At 40.7% G+C, this 19,740-nt stretch overlaps 1 protein-coding gene across 1 annotated transcript in view; it reads right to left on the minus strand.

Moving 5' to 3' along the window:
• Positions 1 to 19,740, minus strand: part of Tenm3 (teneurin transmembrane protein 3) — a 181,138-nt gene that overhangs the window by 88,004 nt on the left and 73,394 nt on the right. The window contains exons 8-9 of the mRNA XM_059244770.1: positions 18,857 to 19,057; positions 12,374 to 12,559 (exon numbers count right to left, since the gene is read on the minus strand). Of these exons, the coding sequence (XP_059100753.1) occupies positions 12,374 to 12,559; positions 18,857 to 19,057 (387 nt within the window). The remainder of the gene's footprint in view (positions 1 to 12,373; positions 12,560 to 18,856; positions 19,058 to 19,740) is intronic.

A 19,740-nucleotide genomic window follows, 5' to 3' on the forward strand; every position in this document is an offset into this window, starting at 1 on the left:
GCACACCTCAAAGAATATTTGGGGAGCACAAATCGGTCTTGATGAGTTAAGAGAATGGATACAGATCTGGGTGGTTAGGGAAGTGGGGTTGAATGCTATTAAAATATGAAACTCTGAAAAAACTAATAAACTTAAAACATTTGTACAGATAAAAAGTAAAAAGCAGACAACAAAAACAGGCAGGTAAGAAGGAAACCTTTTTAGGGTAAAAAGAGGCTGTTGTCAACGGATTCACAAAATGATGAAGAGAAATCCTGCCATTGAAAGAACACGTCTCAACACTGTGTGGGGGAGTAAACAGATGTTTGTAATTGTGGGCTTAATTCTTTCACCTTTACAATAAAGTGAATCAAAATTTACTCTTGTGTGTGTGGTGAGTGTGCATGTGATCTATCATCCATCTATCTATCTATCTATCATCTATGTATCTATGTATCTATGTATCTAATCTATCTATCTATCTATCTATCTATCTATCTATCTATCTATCTATCTATCTATCTATCTATCTATCTATCTATCATCTGTCTGTCTGTCTGTCTGTCTGTCTATCTATGAGGTAAGGGATCCCGCTACACCTTGTGGACACTGACTGGCTAGACTGTCTGGCCAGCAAAACCCAGGCATCCTCCTGGTGCTGGGATTAGAGGAGCATTAACCACGCTGAGTTTTTTACATGGGTTCTGGGGATTTGAACCCAGGACCTCATGCTTTTGAAACAAGCACTTTTCTCAATGACCAATCTTCCCAGACCTCCAACCTCACTTTTTATTGACTTTCTTAGGATAGTGTCAATCTCAATGTATAAGAAAAACCACTTAAAATTCATATTAGTACCCCCTCAGCTGCCTGGCACTTTAAATTACCTGGGTAGGGTTTTGGGAAGATGTAGCAACTTTACAGCCTTTCCCTTCCTGGCTCATACCCTGAATTAGCTGAAAACAATTTTGCACCTGGTTTTATTCCCAAATGCCAGAGATCTCAACTTTTCAACAAAAAGGCTTCTGATGAACTTGGCAAAAACTGAAGAGAATATTTTCATTTTTATTTCTTGTTCAATCGTATATCCAGCCAATTGAGTTTTAAAACTGCCCAGATGCTAAGTTTTGGTGGCAATTAAGACCTTAAATGATTCTGAAAAGATACATATCAGCGAGGTGCTCCAAACTGGAAAAGATATTCCAGTGTGTTAGCACAGGACCAAATGGCAAGTTTTTAATAAGACAATATGATGCAAAACTCATCTGACTCAAATGATTCAGAGTTAGGACTCAAGAAATGTTATTCCAAAGTAAGACGCTTTGTGTGTTGCGTGCTTTGAACTGAGGGTCTTCCCGGTCTTCCCTTATGGGTGGAGGAGGGGGATGCCTCTGAAGTTGCTTGATCTACCCAAGGTAACTTTCTTCTGGAGTAGTAGCACGTCCTTCTTAAACAAAGTTTATTTTCAGGAAAAAGGGACCATAGGCCTGACACCTGCCCAGAGAGGCTCCATCACAGCTGCCATTTTAGGAAGAATTACTGTAGACACTGTATCTGCATTTCTTCTATGTCTCCCCCTCCCCCCACTCCTATGGCCTGCTCCTCTTGGGAGCCTCCAGGCCCCAAATCTGTCGTGTTGTCACTTTCTCCCACATCTCTAAGTCCCAATGTCTTTCTGCAGCTGTCTATATTTGAACTGACCCTTGACTTTTCGTACTATGTGTGACTACCATGCACTTGACCAGCAAGAAATTTATATCTTATTTTCCTGTTAATCTACTGTTAGTTTGTTTCTATTACAGAACTGAATTTTCCTGTTAATCTGCCTCTTGGCATCTTACTTCTATTATAGTCTTGAATTAAGTCTGCAGGGGGTGGGATAGAAGCTCCCTTCTCCCCTCCATCAGATAACATCTTTCAAAAAGCACGTAACAACAAAAAAAAAAATTGACTGAAGTTGAGAATGTGATTTAAGGAAAAATGGAAATCTTAGACATGGATATATTTGTATTTAAGAAGCCCGGTATATAACATGTTGATTTAAGTTAATGGATTAAAACAATTTTTTAAACAAAAATTTCAATTTTAGACAGGGTTTCTCAGTGTAGCCCTGGCTGTCTTCGAACTCAGATATCCACCTGCCTCTGCCTCCTAAGTGTTGGGATCAAAGGTGTGCGCCATCACTTCCAGATAAAACAATTTCTTGAGGGTTGGGAATACAGCTTGGGATAGAGCAGGTACAGAAGCTGCGAGGCATGTGTTAAATCTTGAGTTCAAACTCTGGCAGCAGCCACCCTCAAATCCTTGGTGATTATGGTTTATAGGTTGTTTCCTCCAATACATAGTACACCCACACAGTGAGTTATTCGAGTCCTATCTAAAACTAGCTAGGAAACCATGAAGTTTCTGGTGGGAAATAAATATATGGCAGTAAGAAAAGAAGGAATAAAGTTTTCAGATCTAAGAAATGAGACATATTTCATAGAATCTAAGTGATCATAAAGCAACATGAATCACTGGCATTTTCTTCTGAACTGCTCCCACTTGAGAATAATCTCAGGGGCTTTAACCCTCTAATTCATCTGAAAGCTCATGCTTCTAAAGCCAGGATGCCTTCCAGTAAGTTGGGTAGGAAAAGCTTAATGTAGGCACCAATTTAGGATTCGAGTTCTAACAGAGGAGGTAGACTTTAGAGGAATCTGAACACAACTTCTCAGCACAAGATAGAATTTGTTTATCATACCAGGGCTAGGAAAGTAGGTAAGAAAGATTTCTTTGAAAGATCCAAAGGTTCCGTCCTTAACAGGCAATGCGTAAATCACCCACTTGGGAAATGCATGTTAACACCAGACACGATCACTCACAAGACAATCACTGACGTTCACAACTGACTTTTAGATATTCTAAACATTGTTCCTTTCCTAAAGCAAGGGACACATTAACAGTTCCCTAAGTAATACACCTCTCAGCCACACCATTACCTTTTGACGGACGTTCTCACGTCCATGACACCACTGCCTCCTTAGACATCACAGCATCAAGGACGGGACAGAAAACAGCGAGCCTAGGCTGAAGACACGGGGACCCCAACAGCCAACGCTGACTATGCTCACATTGCACCCCATCCTTAGGGGTAAGGAAATGGGTACCCAAAGCAATAAGCTCTCCTCCTGAACGGAGAACACCTGTCAAGACAGCCCATTGGATGATGCCTTTACCAACTCTACAGCAAGCCGGGTGCCAAGGCAAACGGAAATTCAAATCTAAGCCTTTTTGAGGATTCGAATGATAAGAGATGTAATTTAATGATTTGCTACTTTATAGAGACCTTACATCATCATACGTACATCACACATAGGAAGTCTATGAGGACACAGACAGGCAGAAGAGAATACCACGGAGTTAATGTTGTGACACATTTCACAAAAACTTCATAGAAGGCTGCAGATGGATTACAATGCTGTTGTTTTACAGGTATGGATTATAAAAGCAGAAATCCAGTGACTCAAAGGCTTTGACATGCAGTATTTGAGACTGAACCACGACAGAAACACAGACTCCAACTGAAGCAAGTTTCACCAGAACCACTAAATCAGTGGTTAGCTGACTACTTTCTCAGTCATCAGGTTATAGACCATTAAGTGAAAGACACCGGCAGGAAACACCGCTCGGCCACTGTTTGCAACCTCGGCTATCACTGCCTTGAAACCACACCTTCATATCCTTTTGTGATGAAATCAGTACCGTAAAAACCAAACCAAAAAACCAAACTAATACCAAGGAAGAATTCACACGGGAGGGAGAAGAACCTTTCGAAGGCCAAATAAACCACATCAAAATAGACAGCTCCGATTGCATAGACAACCCAACCACCCAGCATCCCTTCCCTTCTCCTCAGACGTGAAACAGGCTGGGTGGTTAAAAACAAACACCTCTGATGCACCTTCTAGAGAACCGAGACGGAGTAAAGACAGCACTGACATCCTAATCAAAGAGGACATCCATCTCTTAGAGAGCCCAGAGAAAGCAGGTTTTCACTTGTGGCAGAAAGTGAAATATTTTCATTCGAGAAAATATCAATTCTGAAGGTACTACGGAGGATACAGTTGTGTATATCACATTATTCACTAAGTTAGGACTCAAATGAGAAAGAGAATATTGGAGAGGCCCCAAATGAACACTCAGGCTATCTCAATAGAAGAAATCAGTCATCAGAAAACCAGATTGGTTTCCAGAAAACGGATGATGCCCTGTGAGCTCAGAAGGGGGCTGGCCTCCCTTCCCCGGGGAACCAGTATCCCCTCCTCACATCCACCTTTTTATCGACTTAGCGTGATTGAGACTGAAGAGTAGGACACTCCTCACCAAGCTCTCAGGCCGTACACTTCATGGAAGTGTTTTCAGCTGTCTGACTTTCTACTGCCCAGAGGGCTTAGGAGAATTTCCTTCCAAAGAACTCCATACCTAACGCTCCATGATGACCCATCCTGCACCACGGAGGGCAGATCACTGAGCCAGCACTGGCTTTACTATCCAGGAGGCATGCCTGTTTCTCAGAGGAATGGGCAGAGGTTAGGGGATGGTGCTGGAAGGAAGCATTAGCCTTAGCCACTTTGTCATTAACGTCAGCCCAAAGGCTCCAGTAACAGTGGTGATGCTAATGAGACTCTGTGGTGTTCGCTCTGTGCCAGGACTGTGTCCACTATAGTTTTAATCCACACAATCCTCTCAGCAACTCCAGGATGGAGGTATTTTCTTTTCCACTTTATGGCTGGGGAAACAGAGGCACAGGAGACCTCTGTACCTTCCCATCATGCCACAGATAGCACACGATACAGCGGGGGGCCAGGGTAGACATAGATTTTTTTTTTGAGGGGAGGGGGTTGAAACTTTTATAACTTGGGAGGTGACCCTCTTTAAGAAAGACAACATCAAGGTAGATGAAGTGCTGTATACAAGCCAAGAGTTATTTGGAACGAGAAACGTCACCACAAAGTCGAAAAACTTTAAGATGATGAAAAGCACAAATGCCAGAAAAGGAATGTAATGTTTACTGAATGCCTGCCATGTTGCTAACAGCCATTTTCTCTATTATTATGGGATAACACTCACTTTGCCTCCTTAACATGACAATGATTTCATATATTTCTATACAGTTGAGAAAGATAATTTCATCTTCACTCAATGTGAAATACAGCATGGTTTTCATTATTGATTAGATTATTGATTAGAAAAAGTTTCATTTGGCTCCAAAATTTGCTCCTGATAGTATCGTATACATTTTTAGCACCATGTACAGACTCTGGGACTTTTTAATTGTGTGATAAGTTGGTCTGACATAGTGTAAATTGATGGATTTGTGAACCTGCTTTACATCTTCCTCGAAGAGTGTTTTTACATTTTTTTTGTTATCTTTGCTGATGTCAGCATGTCATGTCATATAAACAGGTAACCCTGTTCGAATGGGCTCATATGATTGAGGGACACACTAGACTTCCCAGCACATGTGACCTCACCATTGACAGACTCATTATTAAAGACAAATATCATGATAAAATCCTCAAAAGAGAATCACATATAAAAAAATTATAACACATACAAAATTATATAAGTTCTATTACCCAACATGTTGGTTTTTTTCCCCTTTGTTTTTTTTTTCTTTGTTTTTTAAAGACAAGGTTTCTCTGTGTATCCCTGCCTGTTACTGTACAGACCAGGCTGGCCTTGAACTCAGAAATCTGCCTGCCTCTGCCTTCCGAAGGCTGGGATTAAAGGCATGTGCCACCACACCGGGCTATCCAATATATTCTTTATCAGGGAAAGTTACTAGAAGGGGTTTATATATGTGAGATGATAAGAATTCTATTTGCATGTATGCCAAGCTTTATTTTTCCTCCAACATTTATTTCTGTCTGCCACAGGCTCCTCAGGACATGACGTAACTTCATACAGTCTCTGACCCTGATAGTATATGGCTCTAGGTACGTCAGTGGATGGCATATTTAGAATATTTTCTAATCTCAATATTTAGAAAATATTTAGAATATTTTCAGTAACAACCACAGACAGAAATAATTTCCTACCCTATAAATACATCTCATCCCATCTAAACTCGATGTATCTCCCAGCTCATTTTTTCCTTAGTGGAGTTTTCAGAGGGTCCACAGCTATTCTAGTGCTGCTGTGCACAAGGAAATACAGGAGGAGGAGAGAGAGAGAGAGAGGAGAGAGAGAGAGAGAGAGAGAGAGAGAGAGAGAGAGAGAGAGAGAGAGAGAGAGAGAGCGCACGCGAGAGAGAAAGTAATTTGTAAACGTCAGAGCAACACACAGCTGTATGATGTCATGGTCCCTTTGTGGGATCTTATAGAGGTCAGTACGAGTGAGAGACCCTGAACTTAAGCCACAGCAGCTTTACAGTAAAGCCAGCTTGGTCTAAGACTCAGGCAGCCTGGCATGACCCTTCTCTCATCTGCTACTTCCTTGACCAACAGGAAACGGCTTCTGTGGCAGGGATCCACAGCTGTGTGGTAGTAACTCAACCCATTTGTTTTGGGGGTGCGACAGGATGATACAAATAGCATTTGAACAAAAGAAGCCTTTAAAAATTCCATGCAGTCTTACTCTATTAATTTCAAAGTTGGGGCAACATTACAAAAAAGAAAAAAATAATGGAGTTACAAAACTTCTAAATTTGTAATGTAAACCAAGCACTAATGAGTTCTTATTTTCAAAACTGTCACTTGGTCTTTTCATTTGACCAAAAAAACACAACAACATTCCTCTGACACTATTGTCTGAGATAAGAGTCGGGACAGCAACCTACGCTGGCCACGCTGGCACCGGTTTCGATTCCTCTCTCTCCCACACTGCTCAGTAGGTAACTCCCTGGCTGTCCTATTTCATTTTCTATTTTTGGTCTTGAGCGTCCCAAAGCCAGGAGGAGCAGCCATGTTGTTTAGCGGAAGTGTGTGCAGTACAGTATGTCTGAGTTTTGTCTGAGCAAACAACCAGCACATCTTAGTGATCATTAGCGATCTCGTTTCCCAACATACTAAGGAATTAGAATAAAAACAAATAGCCAGTCTTTTGTAGCTTTAAGGGATTAGTATTTCCCCTAGGTCAAATTTCCATTTGAATGGCCTCAAAGTCCATGAAAAATCAATGTTGCTCAATAAACAGCTCTGCAGTTGAGACATTACTAGAAGAAAAATACCACGCTATACACCACCTTTCTTTTATAGCATGATGTTCAAAAACAACTCTTTAACCCCCAACACCTGATACACAGGCTCTTGTTAAACAATATCCACTGGACACAAGGTTCTGACTTATAACAAGATGGGGATGCTAGGAACTCTTCAAGTAAATGTCTTTGGCAGTTTTTGTTTTTATTTCTGGTTTTTTTTTTTTTTTAATTGTGCATTTTTAGACATTCTCCTGCTATGTATCTGGGATGGGCTTGAACTTGTGATGTTCGTGTATCAGCCTCCTGAGTGCTGGGATTACAGGCCTGTACCACACCTTACTGGTTTCACATTTGTTTTGTTTTGTTTTCTTCACATTTATTTTGTTTTGTTTTCTAAATGTCAACACCCGAACCATGGTATGGGTTGCAGTTTGTCTCATTCATACTTATTAAGAAAATTAAAACCCAAAACTGCAGAACTCTCTTTTACAGGCACTCGAATAAGTGCTATAATTCACAGGACAGCATTTCATTCAATTCAAACCATCCTTGGATGTATTCACAATCTGCGTAAGAGAAAACATACGTACAGAGTGTAAAGGAACCCGTTCAACGTCACTTAATGGTTCAGCAAGGTCACAAGTCCTCAGGCTCTTAGAAATCAGAACACTGTACTTTAATATTTCACATAAATATCAACTATTATAATCACTTTACATCTGAAAGACTCCAACTAATGCTAAGAACAGTTAGGACACAAGTCACGCTGAATCACAGAAATGACTTAAAGACCTATCTTTGAAAAATTCAAGGCTTGTGAATTAAAAAAAAGTTAAACAGCCTTCTAAATGGAACAGGACTCAATACGTACCACAGAGAAGCTGCTCAGGGATGCTTAATCGGCAAAGAAATGAATTGACAAGTGAAAAATGATGGGGGCAAGTGAGATCCACAAAGTGGACCTCAGGACCTCTTAGGAAGTGGAGATGATTCCTTTCTATGGCAAAATGGAAAGACCAAAGGAAACTAAGGCAGCAAGGGAACTCTACACTTCTGTCAGCAGAGACTATCAACAGTTAAAACATTCTAGAACTGCAAAGGAACCCGAGGGTCCTTCAGATAGGGCAAGGATCCACGAGACTTAATCCTGTGGGATAACGGATGGAATGGAAAGTTAAAAACCAGCCCCCTTCTAAAATTAACCCAAAGCTTTACCACAAAAGCGGAGACAAAATCTCCAAACCCCCACACCTACAGAACTTTGGGATAGTTAAGGTTTCCTGGAATGGAGATTCAAATATTTCAGAAGAAGCTTATGCTAAGATTTAAGTATGTTTTCCAGCCTGTGGCTCTTCACTGTTACTAATATAAGCCCATTTTTTTTCCCTTTTTGGTTCCCCGGGGAAATGAAAAATATTGATCAGCTTGAGAAGACATCCACCTCCAGAGCTTCCAGAGAGCTTTCTAGTCCTTTGTGACAACTCTCCATGAGAGAGAACAATCAAATGTTATTCAACACCCTTATGGCCTCTTCAGGCCTCCACCTCATCTCTAGTCTCCAATGCACTCGATAGATAGAAATAGATAATCCAGGGACAAATCTTTTCAATGAAAGCTAAAAAGAGAGGCCCTCGCGGAAGTTACAGATGAATGCATACTCAAAACGAGGCAATTAGGACTTCTCACTGCCTGGGACATTCATTTGGTTTTGCATTCTGTTTATAAACAACATCTAGCAAATGCTGATGCAGTATTTGCGTTGTTTCTATGGCTCATAAAGTCGAGGCACAAGTCAACCACATACCTTCTTTTGTGGAAAGATTGAACCGAGCCAAGCGGGTCGCCTTCACATGTTTATAGGTCCTAAATCCAGTCAAACACTGGGATAGGAACTCACTCCACTTGGTCATAACTCACTAGTATCTACCAGTTCACAGATCCGAACTATCAGATACTGGTTCTAAATTTGACTCGCCCCAACTCTCACAGTACAGAATTATTTAGCCTTCTTAACTATAGTGACAGCCACATGATACTCAAATTATGCCAATTATTATTTGTAAGGTATTTCAGTACGTTTCACAGATTTTTTGACTTGCTTCAGGCTTCCTCTACAATATCCATGCTTCCTCTCTCATGAAAACAAATGCAGGCATGTGGACAGGACGATCCTTTCACCAGCGGATGAGGCACAGCCTAAAAGGATGCTATTACAACCTCACAGCTACATTAGTGTTATGTGCTATTACTGTCCAATCATGTGCATGACAAGTCCTGCTGCCGATATGAGGTGGCTCTTTCATTAAAACTCCCTTTGTTTCTCTATTCATAAAAGGGTCCAAACAAGCCTAATGCCTTCCATGGAGGCAGAGAAAGATGTCTCTTTTAATCACAATGTTGCTGAAAGTCAGTCTCCCATCGCTTTATTTTCCATCTGCATGCATCACCAGTCAAAGTGGAACCCAAGAAAGGACTTGGCGCAAGTCCTGTGGATGAACACGCCTAATTTACTGGACTTGCGATTTGTAACAAGAGGAAAATATGAGTACGCTAATAAAGATATCAGAAGTCGGAACCCTCGGAGGTAAAGGCGAGTGTCCAGTGAGTATGCTGAATTCCTAACAATTTTACTATCAACATGCCCGTGGTTTTATGAAAACATGAACTGAGTTTATGAAGACGGTAAGATGACTAACGAATATTCTTTTGTTTCCTACTGAGAACTTGTGTTTGCTTGTGTTTGTTGAATTTCTCTGCCACCTCTCTTTCCATTAACCTCTCTGTCTGTATTCTCTGAAATGACACATGATATGGAGAAAAGAAAAGAAAATCTCGCTGATTTATGAGTAGTCTCTCATCAGATGACAGTTTCTTTTAGCCGGATAGATGTTTGAATTGAGAGGAATGCATAGACCAGTAACTGTCCCAAATGAGAAAGCACTCCACGGTTTCCTGGTTGCTTCGCCCACGGCTCACAAATGGCCCTTGGGCTTCCTTGTGACACACACAGAGGCAGTAGTAGTTAGCAGACAGAAGAGGGGCAACTGCATCTTTGTGTGACAAGACAAGAACCACTCTAACAGCGTGAAAGAGCAAAGTAGGATTTGGAAGGGTCTCTACGCCTGTCTTTTTGGTGGTGCTGAGAATTGAACCCAGGGCCTTGTGTATGCTGAGCAGACTTTTTAACACTCAGCCATAGCTTGTGAATATGTACATCTGCGGATGATTTCAGCAGGGACATCACCATCAGTGAGTCACCCTGAGGGTACCACACAGACGATGATGCAGACAGAACCTTTAGGAAGAGGTGGGTCTGGGTCTGTGTGACGTCTGAAAATCTGAACGCTCCTTACATTGCTCCATGTCCTGTGCCCACACAGAGCCCTAAATACTTGCTGTTCTGAGATTCTGAGCTATGGTGGTCATGGCAGACAGAAGGTAGCTTCCTCGAGTGGAAACTCTGTGACTGTGAGTCTCCGATGTGGGTCCCTTGGCAGGCATTCTGCACACACACACACACACGCACACACACACACACACTGATGCACCTTGACCTGGAGAAAGTCTAACGCTCCACCCTCCACGTGAGTCCAAACTGGGATGCCTCCCTCCCTCATTCTGAGTACTAAACTACAGGCATGAATCTAACTATCTCTGGGTCCTAGAGTCTTCACAGATGATCAACCAAATATAGGGCGTGGTGGGACCCTTGAAATGGATGACAAGTGAGATAACCAAACACGAGGATGCCAACAACATTGCAAAGAACCTTAGATAAAGTTGGTTAAGACAGAATTGTGTTAACTTAAAAAAGAAAAAAAGAAGAGATTGACTCTTAATTTTGTGTTGGGGTGGGGTGGTGGTAGGTATTTGCACATGACTGTAGAATTGTGACACTCTTATAACACACGTGTGATTTCAATTTTCCCATGATGAATTTTCTTGCTACCCAATTCCTGTAAGCAAAAAAAGAGAAGTACATCATACAGACACATTGGAAGAATATATTGTTTAAATTATTGACATGCTCCCAAACAGTTTCATCAAATTTTACCCTATGATCACTGAGTATTTCAGAAAACGTGGTGCCTTACCTTCTGAAATTTTGGTCAGCCTGTCAATCATAATCAATGATGGACACTGTTTATGAAGCGAGGTAGGGATTTATGACTTCCTTTACCTTTTTACTGCCCTCTACTAGCTGCGCATTTCAATTCTGTAACTTGAATGGTAAGGGAATATTGCACATATTGAAAAGGCAGTATTTTATTTGTTCTAGACATTTTTGAATCCACGTTAAATGTTGGTGAGGTATAGCTCTCTTTTTATCACTTTTTTTTTTCTTTTACAAAAACCATTTTTGGTCTGAAAGATCTGGTTGGTATTTTATTCAACCTACAGGGATTGGTGAATATCATCATGTTTGAAGACATGCCAGGCCCATAAAGAACAGCTATATTTGGGCGTATTCTATTTTACTTCTAGTGAAATCACAGCGTAAAGGCGAAGAAAAAAAAAAAATCAAACCTCCTTGGTAGAAACTCTCCGGACCAAAAGACTGAAAAAGATGATTCTGGAGATGAGCAAGCCCATGTATCTGAGAAAATTTAAAAAATATGTGAAGCAGCAAGTATGGTTGCTATTAGGAGGTGCAATATCAATATAGAACACTAGTGGCCAGTACTTATGATGAAGTAACGCCAGGCCAGTACTTATGATGAAGTAATGCCATGGTGGTCGGGCGAGTACTCTGCAGCTGCTGGGCATACGCACATCTCAGCTGACCAAAATGTATGGCTTATAAACAAAAAACTGAATTTTTTTTCTGTGCATCCATTTTTTTTTGTGCGTCTGTGACCAATATACTAGGCAACAAATTCTAAGTCTTCTGCTTCACATTCAGGTGAGTTTCTCTAGCAAGAAATGAATTAAACATTGTAAAATGTAGACCGTAATTAAAAACAAAACTCCTCTTTATCTGTAAGAAAATTTAAAAAAAAAATTAATTGGAAGAGGTGAGCTTCTTTTGAGTTAAAAAACAGCCAAGGATGTGATCTCTTTTGCAGTCAATGGAGGATAGAGAAAGCACGTGGCGGGTTAGGGGTGGAGCTTAGCGGTAGATCGCTTGTCTGTTGGGTAGATGGGTTTGGTCTCAGCACAGAACACGAACATGTCCTGGATAAGTAACTAGAAGTCTGGTTGGCCTACCGATGGTGCAGTGCTCGCCGTTCCAGCCCTGGCTGCATTCACACTTGCCGTCCTTACAGGTCCCGTGTTCCGCACAACGAGGGTGACAAGCTCTCTGATTACACGCTGGGCCAGTCCAGCCTTCTTCACAGCGGCAGGTGCCCCCCATGCAAACACCGTGCGAGCCGCAGTCCACCGAACATATCTCTACATTGCAAGAAAGAGGAATCCAGGCAAGAGAAAAAAAGAACGGGTTGGGGGTGAGAGGGAGGATTATGACGTCTCACACTTGTCTAAGTGAAAAAGCAAAGTCACCGTAAACCACAACTACTGGACATTAATTTCTGCATTGATGAGTAGCCACTCTGAATGGTAGAATTTTACATTCTTTCATCTTCTTTAACTTTATATGTGGCTATGCAGGTTCATAACACACACAGGACAACTGTTTGGGAAAATTTCTTTATATATAAAGATTTCATTTTATATACCAAATATTATGTATATAGAATAGTTATATATAAATATATAAGATTACCCCTTGGTAGCCAAGAAAAAACATGCACATTCAAACGATGAGATATTTGAGTAGCTAAGCATGTCAAGTATTTAACAGAAGTTGCATTATACACAGTTACTGAGAAATGAAAAGGGCTGATTGCTAAAGCCGTGGCTTAAATTTTTTTAAAATATTCAGGAACTTTAAGGCATCTCTATTATAGAAAGTACATTAGCTTGCTCACACATGCAGGCATGCTGGTTAAATAAGGGGAAATGTTGTTTTTCCTATTTAGTAAATTTGTACTCTTGACAGCTACAAATTGCTTAGCTCACATAATAGAAAACCAGTTTAATAATATATATATACACACATCGACTCTGTCATTTGGAAAACAAAGATTTTCATCTGCTGGAATTTTTGAAAGGCGCACAATGACTAAATGCCTTCAAATTGTGTAACACTGGATTAAGCCTTTAAAAAGAATTCAGATGTCTGAAGTAATTTTTTTATACAAAGCTTTTTTAAGAGCTTTATTTAACTACTGAGAAAGAGGGAAAAAGAGAGGGAGAGGGAACTTTGAGGGACATTTGAGTTTTTATTCTTTATGTATAAAGTTAACTGTGGATTTTTATTCTCAGACTGCAAAACTACTGTTCCAGTTGGAGTTTTCATTCCCAAATCGTTTCTAACAAATAGAAAGGAGATGGTTGCCTTATGTCTTTAAAATGAAAAGTAGTGAGCATTTACATCGCCACATACTCCTATTCCCACACTCAGTCCCCAAATGATATTTCTTGGGGACCATCCTTATCTACAACCTTCTCTACTCTCGACACCATAGTAAGGCTGTATAAGAACTGTAACATGTCTTACAGACACCACTCAGGGCATTAGCCGGGAGAGCGTGTGTCTCTGTTTTTGCTTTTTTTTTTCTTCTCTGCATACTATGTTTTTCTATATCCTTCGAATTAGATTTTTGATTAAGAGCCCTAGATGATTTGATTAACTTCAGAGCAACAGAACAAGGGTGTCTTTTTGAGGTTCCCCCTTTTATTCAATGGAATCAATTTTTCATTAGGGTGAAGTTGTTTATCAGCATTTAACACACTGGCTGTGAGCAAGGTGCGTCAATCTTTGTAATGAACTTATTAATTAGAGTTAATTTAATTGAAGTGGAATTGAAGGGCTAATTAATGGACACACTGCTGACGAAGATAGAGAGAAACTCTGTTGCCTTCAAACCTATAAACTTTCTCATGGAAATAATTCATTTTTTTTCTCTTTTAATAGCTTTACCCAATGCTCTGGTTATTAATTCTACACTCTTATTGAATCTGGATATCTGAAGGTCATTTTCTCAATAGCAAAAGAGGTAGCTGGCAATGGTTTCCTTTAGGATCTATTTAGTTAAAAACCTTAGATTGATACTGCTAGCAAATGTTCAGCAACATATTTGAGTGAACAACAATATTGGGATAAGCTGTAAATAAGAACCAGGAAGCAGACAGCTGAACTTGGTGAACAGGAGACAAGACGCATTCACAGGCTGAACTCTTTGAGATCACTGCTACTCATCTTCAGTTTTCTGTCTTTTCCCAGCTGATAAGAAAGCTCAATACTTTTCTATATCTAACCTTATCCTCCAAAAGAAGAACACTTCATTTCTTATTCATTCATACACTGAGTTTAATGTGTTACACCGCTGCTTTGAATGGGGATATAAAGATGAACAGAACAAAGGTCTCCAGCCACTTTCTATTTGTATTTAGATTTTAAAAGTTTTTTTTTTCAAACTTAGAATTTTTACTTTGATTCTGAACTCTAAAGTAATGGATTTAAAGCATGGATGGCATCAAATCTAAACACATAAAATAATGTGTGTGATGGACAGCCAGTTTAAACTTCGAACTAACATTTATTTTTTTGCTATTCACGGCAAGATGATTTTATCAAGATGGATGGCATTTTTAGTCATTGAGTGTGTAAGATTTTCATGGAACGGAACCAGTGGGCATCCCATCTGTTCCTCTGCTGCTTGGACGAGGCTGTGGAGCAAGCACGAGTGAGGGCATCCAGCAAGGGCTACTCTACAGTAAGAACTGTTAGACCTGCGCTCCCCAGAGAGCGTCCTCATCCCATTAAAACTGACCTGGAGTCTCTTTGTGGAATGCATTTTTTTATTTGGTACAGGAGATAGAAATGTAAGTAACAATTCAGAAATAAATGAATGCTTATTTTGATTCTTACAATTAAAATATGTACTTCTTAAGAAAACTGGACAAACCGACCGGATGAATGTAAAATTAGTGTCAGGCACTCACACTGGATAAATATCACTTGGCAAGGATTTCCTAAAACTCTTTAGGCCCTTCTACAACCCAGACTCCGTTTTATGATTTTCTTATCTACCTAAACATGTCACTTATTTTGAAAGTCAGGAATTTTCTAACCAAAAATTTGGACTATCATTTCTACAAAGCATGGATAAAAACAGTATAAATTCTGTCTGCTTTCAGAGGATGTGTCAATGATGGAGGGTCAATAAAAGGGGAAGGGAGAGAAGAGAGGAGATTGTGAGAGGGAGGGAGGGAGGGAGGGAGGGAGGGAGGGAGGGAGGGAGGGAGGGAGAGAGGGAGAGTTTGAGGCGGGGGGGGGGGAGAGTGTGAGCAGGAGGGAGGGAAAGATTGAGAAAGGAAATGAGAAAATTGGGTTGTAAAGAAACCATAAGACTATTACAAATTAGTTTATAGAAAATTTTCTTTTTTCTACGGTTCTACTTGAGGAATCAAAGATGGATTTGTCTCGTAGATTTTTGAATCACGGGGGAGAGGAGATGCTGCTACCCAAGTTTCTCAAAATGCCAGGAAGGCAGAGTTCATAAAGTTTACCAGTTTCCCCCAGCCCTGTCTTCAAAAACAACAGTGTGGGGCTGGAGAGAGGACGCAGCAGTTAAGAGCACTGGCTGCCCTCGCAGCGGGCCCGGGTTCAGTTCCCAGCACCCACGGCAGCTCACAACTATTTGGAACTCCAGCTCCAGGGGATACAACGCCTTCTTCTGGGCTCTGTGGGCACTAGGCATCCAGGTGGTGCCCATACATCCATGCAGACAAAACATTCACACATAAAAATAAATATAAATAAATAAATAAATAAATAAATAAATAAATAAATAAATAAATAAATAAATCTTTAGGGAAAAAAACCCCAACAATGTGAATGATCTGCATGGCAGTATTTTGTTTCACTTTATACTACTAGGTCATATTAATGAAGAAAATAATTTCATTCCATGGCTCTGGTATTTGGTAAATACAGTGAATACTTCCAAGTGGAAGCTCCTTTGAATAAATGAGGAATGGAAACACGCTATAGTTCATCTTCCCACACTACTACTGTTCACTAACACTGCCAGCACAGCCACAGCATCAACGCTAACACTGTGCGTGAGGCTCTGTCTGTGCACTGGTCCTCTCTCGGCGTAGCTGAACTTAACTCCCAACGTGCAAAGTGCTGGTGCTATTATCCCCACTTCATAAAGAAAGAAACTGAGGCACAGGGAAGTTATATACCTTGCCCTACCCAAACAAAGCTATCGGATGGCTAATCTAAAAGCAGAATCCAGAGTTAGGGGTGAAACACCGGGGTGGAGCCCTTGCCCAAGTATGCTTAAGGTCCCTAGGTCCCACACCCAGCGCTGGAAGAGAGAAAAGGAAAACCGATTGAACCTGCACAGCTGGGCTCCCATGTTCTTAAGTACATTAGAGAAGCAGAGGAGGGGGCCAGGAGAAGCAGAAAGAAGCTGCCGCATGGATGCACGCATGCACGCATGCACGTAGACACACATGCACACTTGCACTCCCGTCTAGGCTTTATGTAGACCCCTTTCCCTTACCCAGCACCGCTGGGAAAATGCGTCCTTTTCTTCCTCTTTTCTCATCCTTCATTTTGCCCCTCCCTTCTCTTCTCCCTTTCTTTTCAAATATTTATTTTTGTTTGAGTATCCTTCATTTTCTCCCCTCCCACTGATTCCAACCCGCCTCTGCTGTAAACCCGTGTCTCCCTTTCCTGACATCGTGGCCTCATGTAGACACTGGGAATGAGCTCCAGTCTCTCCTGCTCTGAACTTTCCACGCTTCTCACCAAACTTCTCTGTCTTAGTTTTTCAGAAACCCTTGCTGCCTATCACTCATTTAAAATACTGCTCCTATTTATCCTTTTCATTTCTGTTGATTCCAAACTCCTTGCTCTCTCATCATCCCACACTTCCGCGAGGTCCCCTTAATCTGTCCTCTAGTCACTCAACTAGCATTATTCAGCGTCCGACCTGTTATCACTCCCATCTGAGTGAGCACACCACTGCCGCCTGCGAACTTTGTCTAAAATTTCATTTCTAAACTAGAACCCTCATAATGGGGACCCACCTAAGGTTGACCTCAGTTATTATTTTTTTACCCTCCCCCCCCCATACTGTGGCACTGTTGTAGAATTATTTTTCATGGTTATCACTTTCTCATAACTATAGTTTCCAAATTGCATTTGCAAGAGGGGTAGAGGTAATATTTGGATTTTATCATTAAAATATCACATTTTATGGGGCTACTTCTTTGTATTTATTGGGCCAAGTACTTTTGTTCTGTTTTATTTTTATATTTTATTTTTTGAGACAGAACCTTGCTGTAAAGTTCAGATTGGCTTTGAACCTGTTTCTCTGGTCTCAGCCTGTGGAGCGAGGGGATTGGAGGTGTGTCCACTATGCCCAGCTTACACAAGTACTTTACATACATCAAGTCATCCCCACAGCACCTCGATGAGGATCATTCTGTGGTTTTACAATGAGTAAACTGAGACACACGGTAATTTTCTAAAGACTAAAGATCCATGAAATAGACTTGGCTATGAACACATGTATCCGACTTCACAGTCCAAGTCCTTAGACACGTTCTAACGGTTTCCTTAGTCACAAATGGCCCCTTACCTGCCCCTCCCCTGAGACTGCCATGTTTAAATGAAGGAAAAAGTGTTAATAGAAGTCCCTGTGAAAATTCTCAGTGTTCATCAAGATGGGATCACTCCTCTGAGTTTAGTGAACTATTCCATGTAACACTTGGTATGATATTATATCGGCATCTAATTATTTCACGTGTGCTCATCTCAGCTCCCAATTAAAACAGTAATTTTCTAAGCTGAATGGCATCTCCTCACACTGTGTGACTAATGACTGGGAATATCATGGAATTAGTTCCTAAGTTGTAACCAGCATTACAAAAAAAAAAAAGATTAGATTGGAAAAAAATCAGCAAGTACCATTTTGTACAATGTCCATTTCAGTAATGCCCGAGTATGTGCATGTGTCTATATACTAGTGAATATTATTGTCATTCCCTTATAACCATAATTTAACATCTGTGTTGAATTATTATATATAGTAGTCACACACACAGTCTTTAGTGTGATTATGTTTAGCCTTCCCTTGTCAGGTAAGTTTTTATTTTTTAAGTTGCAGACTATCTGTTCATGACACAAAGTGCCTGAATTTCTGGGCATGGTGGCACATACCTATACGAGCACAGACAGAGACTGGACTGTGAGTACAAGGCCCGTTTCTCCTATGTAGTAAGTCTAAGGCAGCTCAGGCTACGTGAGGCCCTGTCCCAACTATGCTACCACCCACCCCTAAATGGGCTTCCATTCTCAAGCTGTAGCTAGACCCATAGATACGAGTGTAAATCAATATTTCCATCCAGCGAGACTGAAGAAGATAAGTCTGTCTTATGCAGATGAAAGAGCATTCTCTCCAATAACAGAGAAGAGAGGATTTTTAATAATAAATTACCAAAGCTTATTTCCTGAATAACTACTTCATTGCTTTAAACATTTACATCGTTAAAGAAAAATCACTTGGTGACATAATTTTTTACAAAGTGTGCTTTAAAAAGTCAAATATCCCAAATCTTAAGTAAAGTATAGTAAATACTTGGTGGCATCGCATTGATTGACCTCACCATTTGAGCAGTCTGGGCCAGTCCAATTTGGGTCACAAGTGCAGGAACCGCTTTCCTGAAGGTATGTCCCATGGCCCGAGCACTGGTCTGGGCACATGGTCTTCAGTATTTCACAGTTACTGCCACCCCATCCTGGGCTGCAGTGACATTCTCCATGGATACACACCCCATGATTGGAACATCCAGGGTCCAGACAGTCCGCTAGTGTCAAGAGAGGAGAACAGCTTTATTAAAGCTGAAAGATATCATAGTACATGAAGGCTCAAGAATCAACTCTCAATTCCTAAGAATGTTTTAGACAATCAAACATCCATCGACCATTCTCCAGAACTTGTCTCTGAAAAAGCAGAGAGCTGTAATACAATCAAGCATTAAGAACCAACCTGACGCCATTTAGGTAACTGAGGCTCTTGCAAAGATTGGTCTTTCATGAATTAGACAAACATGCTCTGGAGGGTTCAGACAATCGCTCTGTGTTCTGCCCAAGCAGAGTCAGAGAACAGACCCTGTACATGCTGGCCTGCTCCATGACCACCGGCACTGACAGCTGTAAGGGAGCCTCAGATTGTTCGAGAAATAAATGAGTTGCACACGCTAGCCTTCTTAATTCTCTTTAATGTGCTTTAGATGATGAGATTTAATTTAGCAATTTGACTCAATAAAACTTTACACTTGTACGGTCAATGGCCTGAAAATTTAATTCCAGAGACTTAATTGCATTACTTTGTGAGTGCAGATCAATAAAATCAATTTGATTGGAGAATGGAAATGGTGCTTTTTTGGCTTCCCGAAAAAAATAAAAACAAACAAACAAAAAAAACAACAACAAACCAAAGCCCAGTTAAACTGCACTTTACAGTATAGTGTCTCGACTCTCCTCTGCA

Source organism: Peromyscus eremicus, chromosome 17 (assembly GCF_949786415.1).
Source record: "Peromyscus eremicus chromosome 17, PerEre_H2_v1, whole genome shotgun sequence".
NCBI classification, from domain to species: Eukaryota; Metazoa; Chordata; class Mammalia; order Rodentia; family Cricetidae; genus Peromyscus; species Peromyscus eremicus.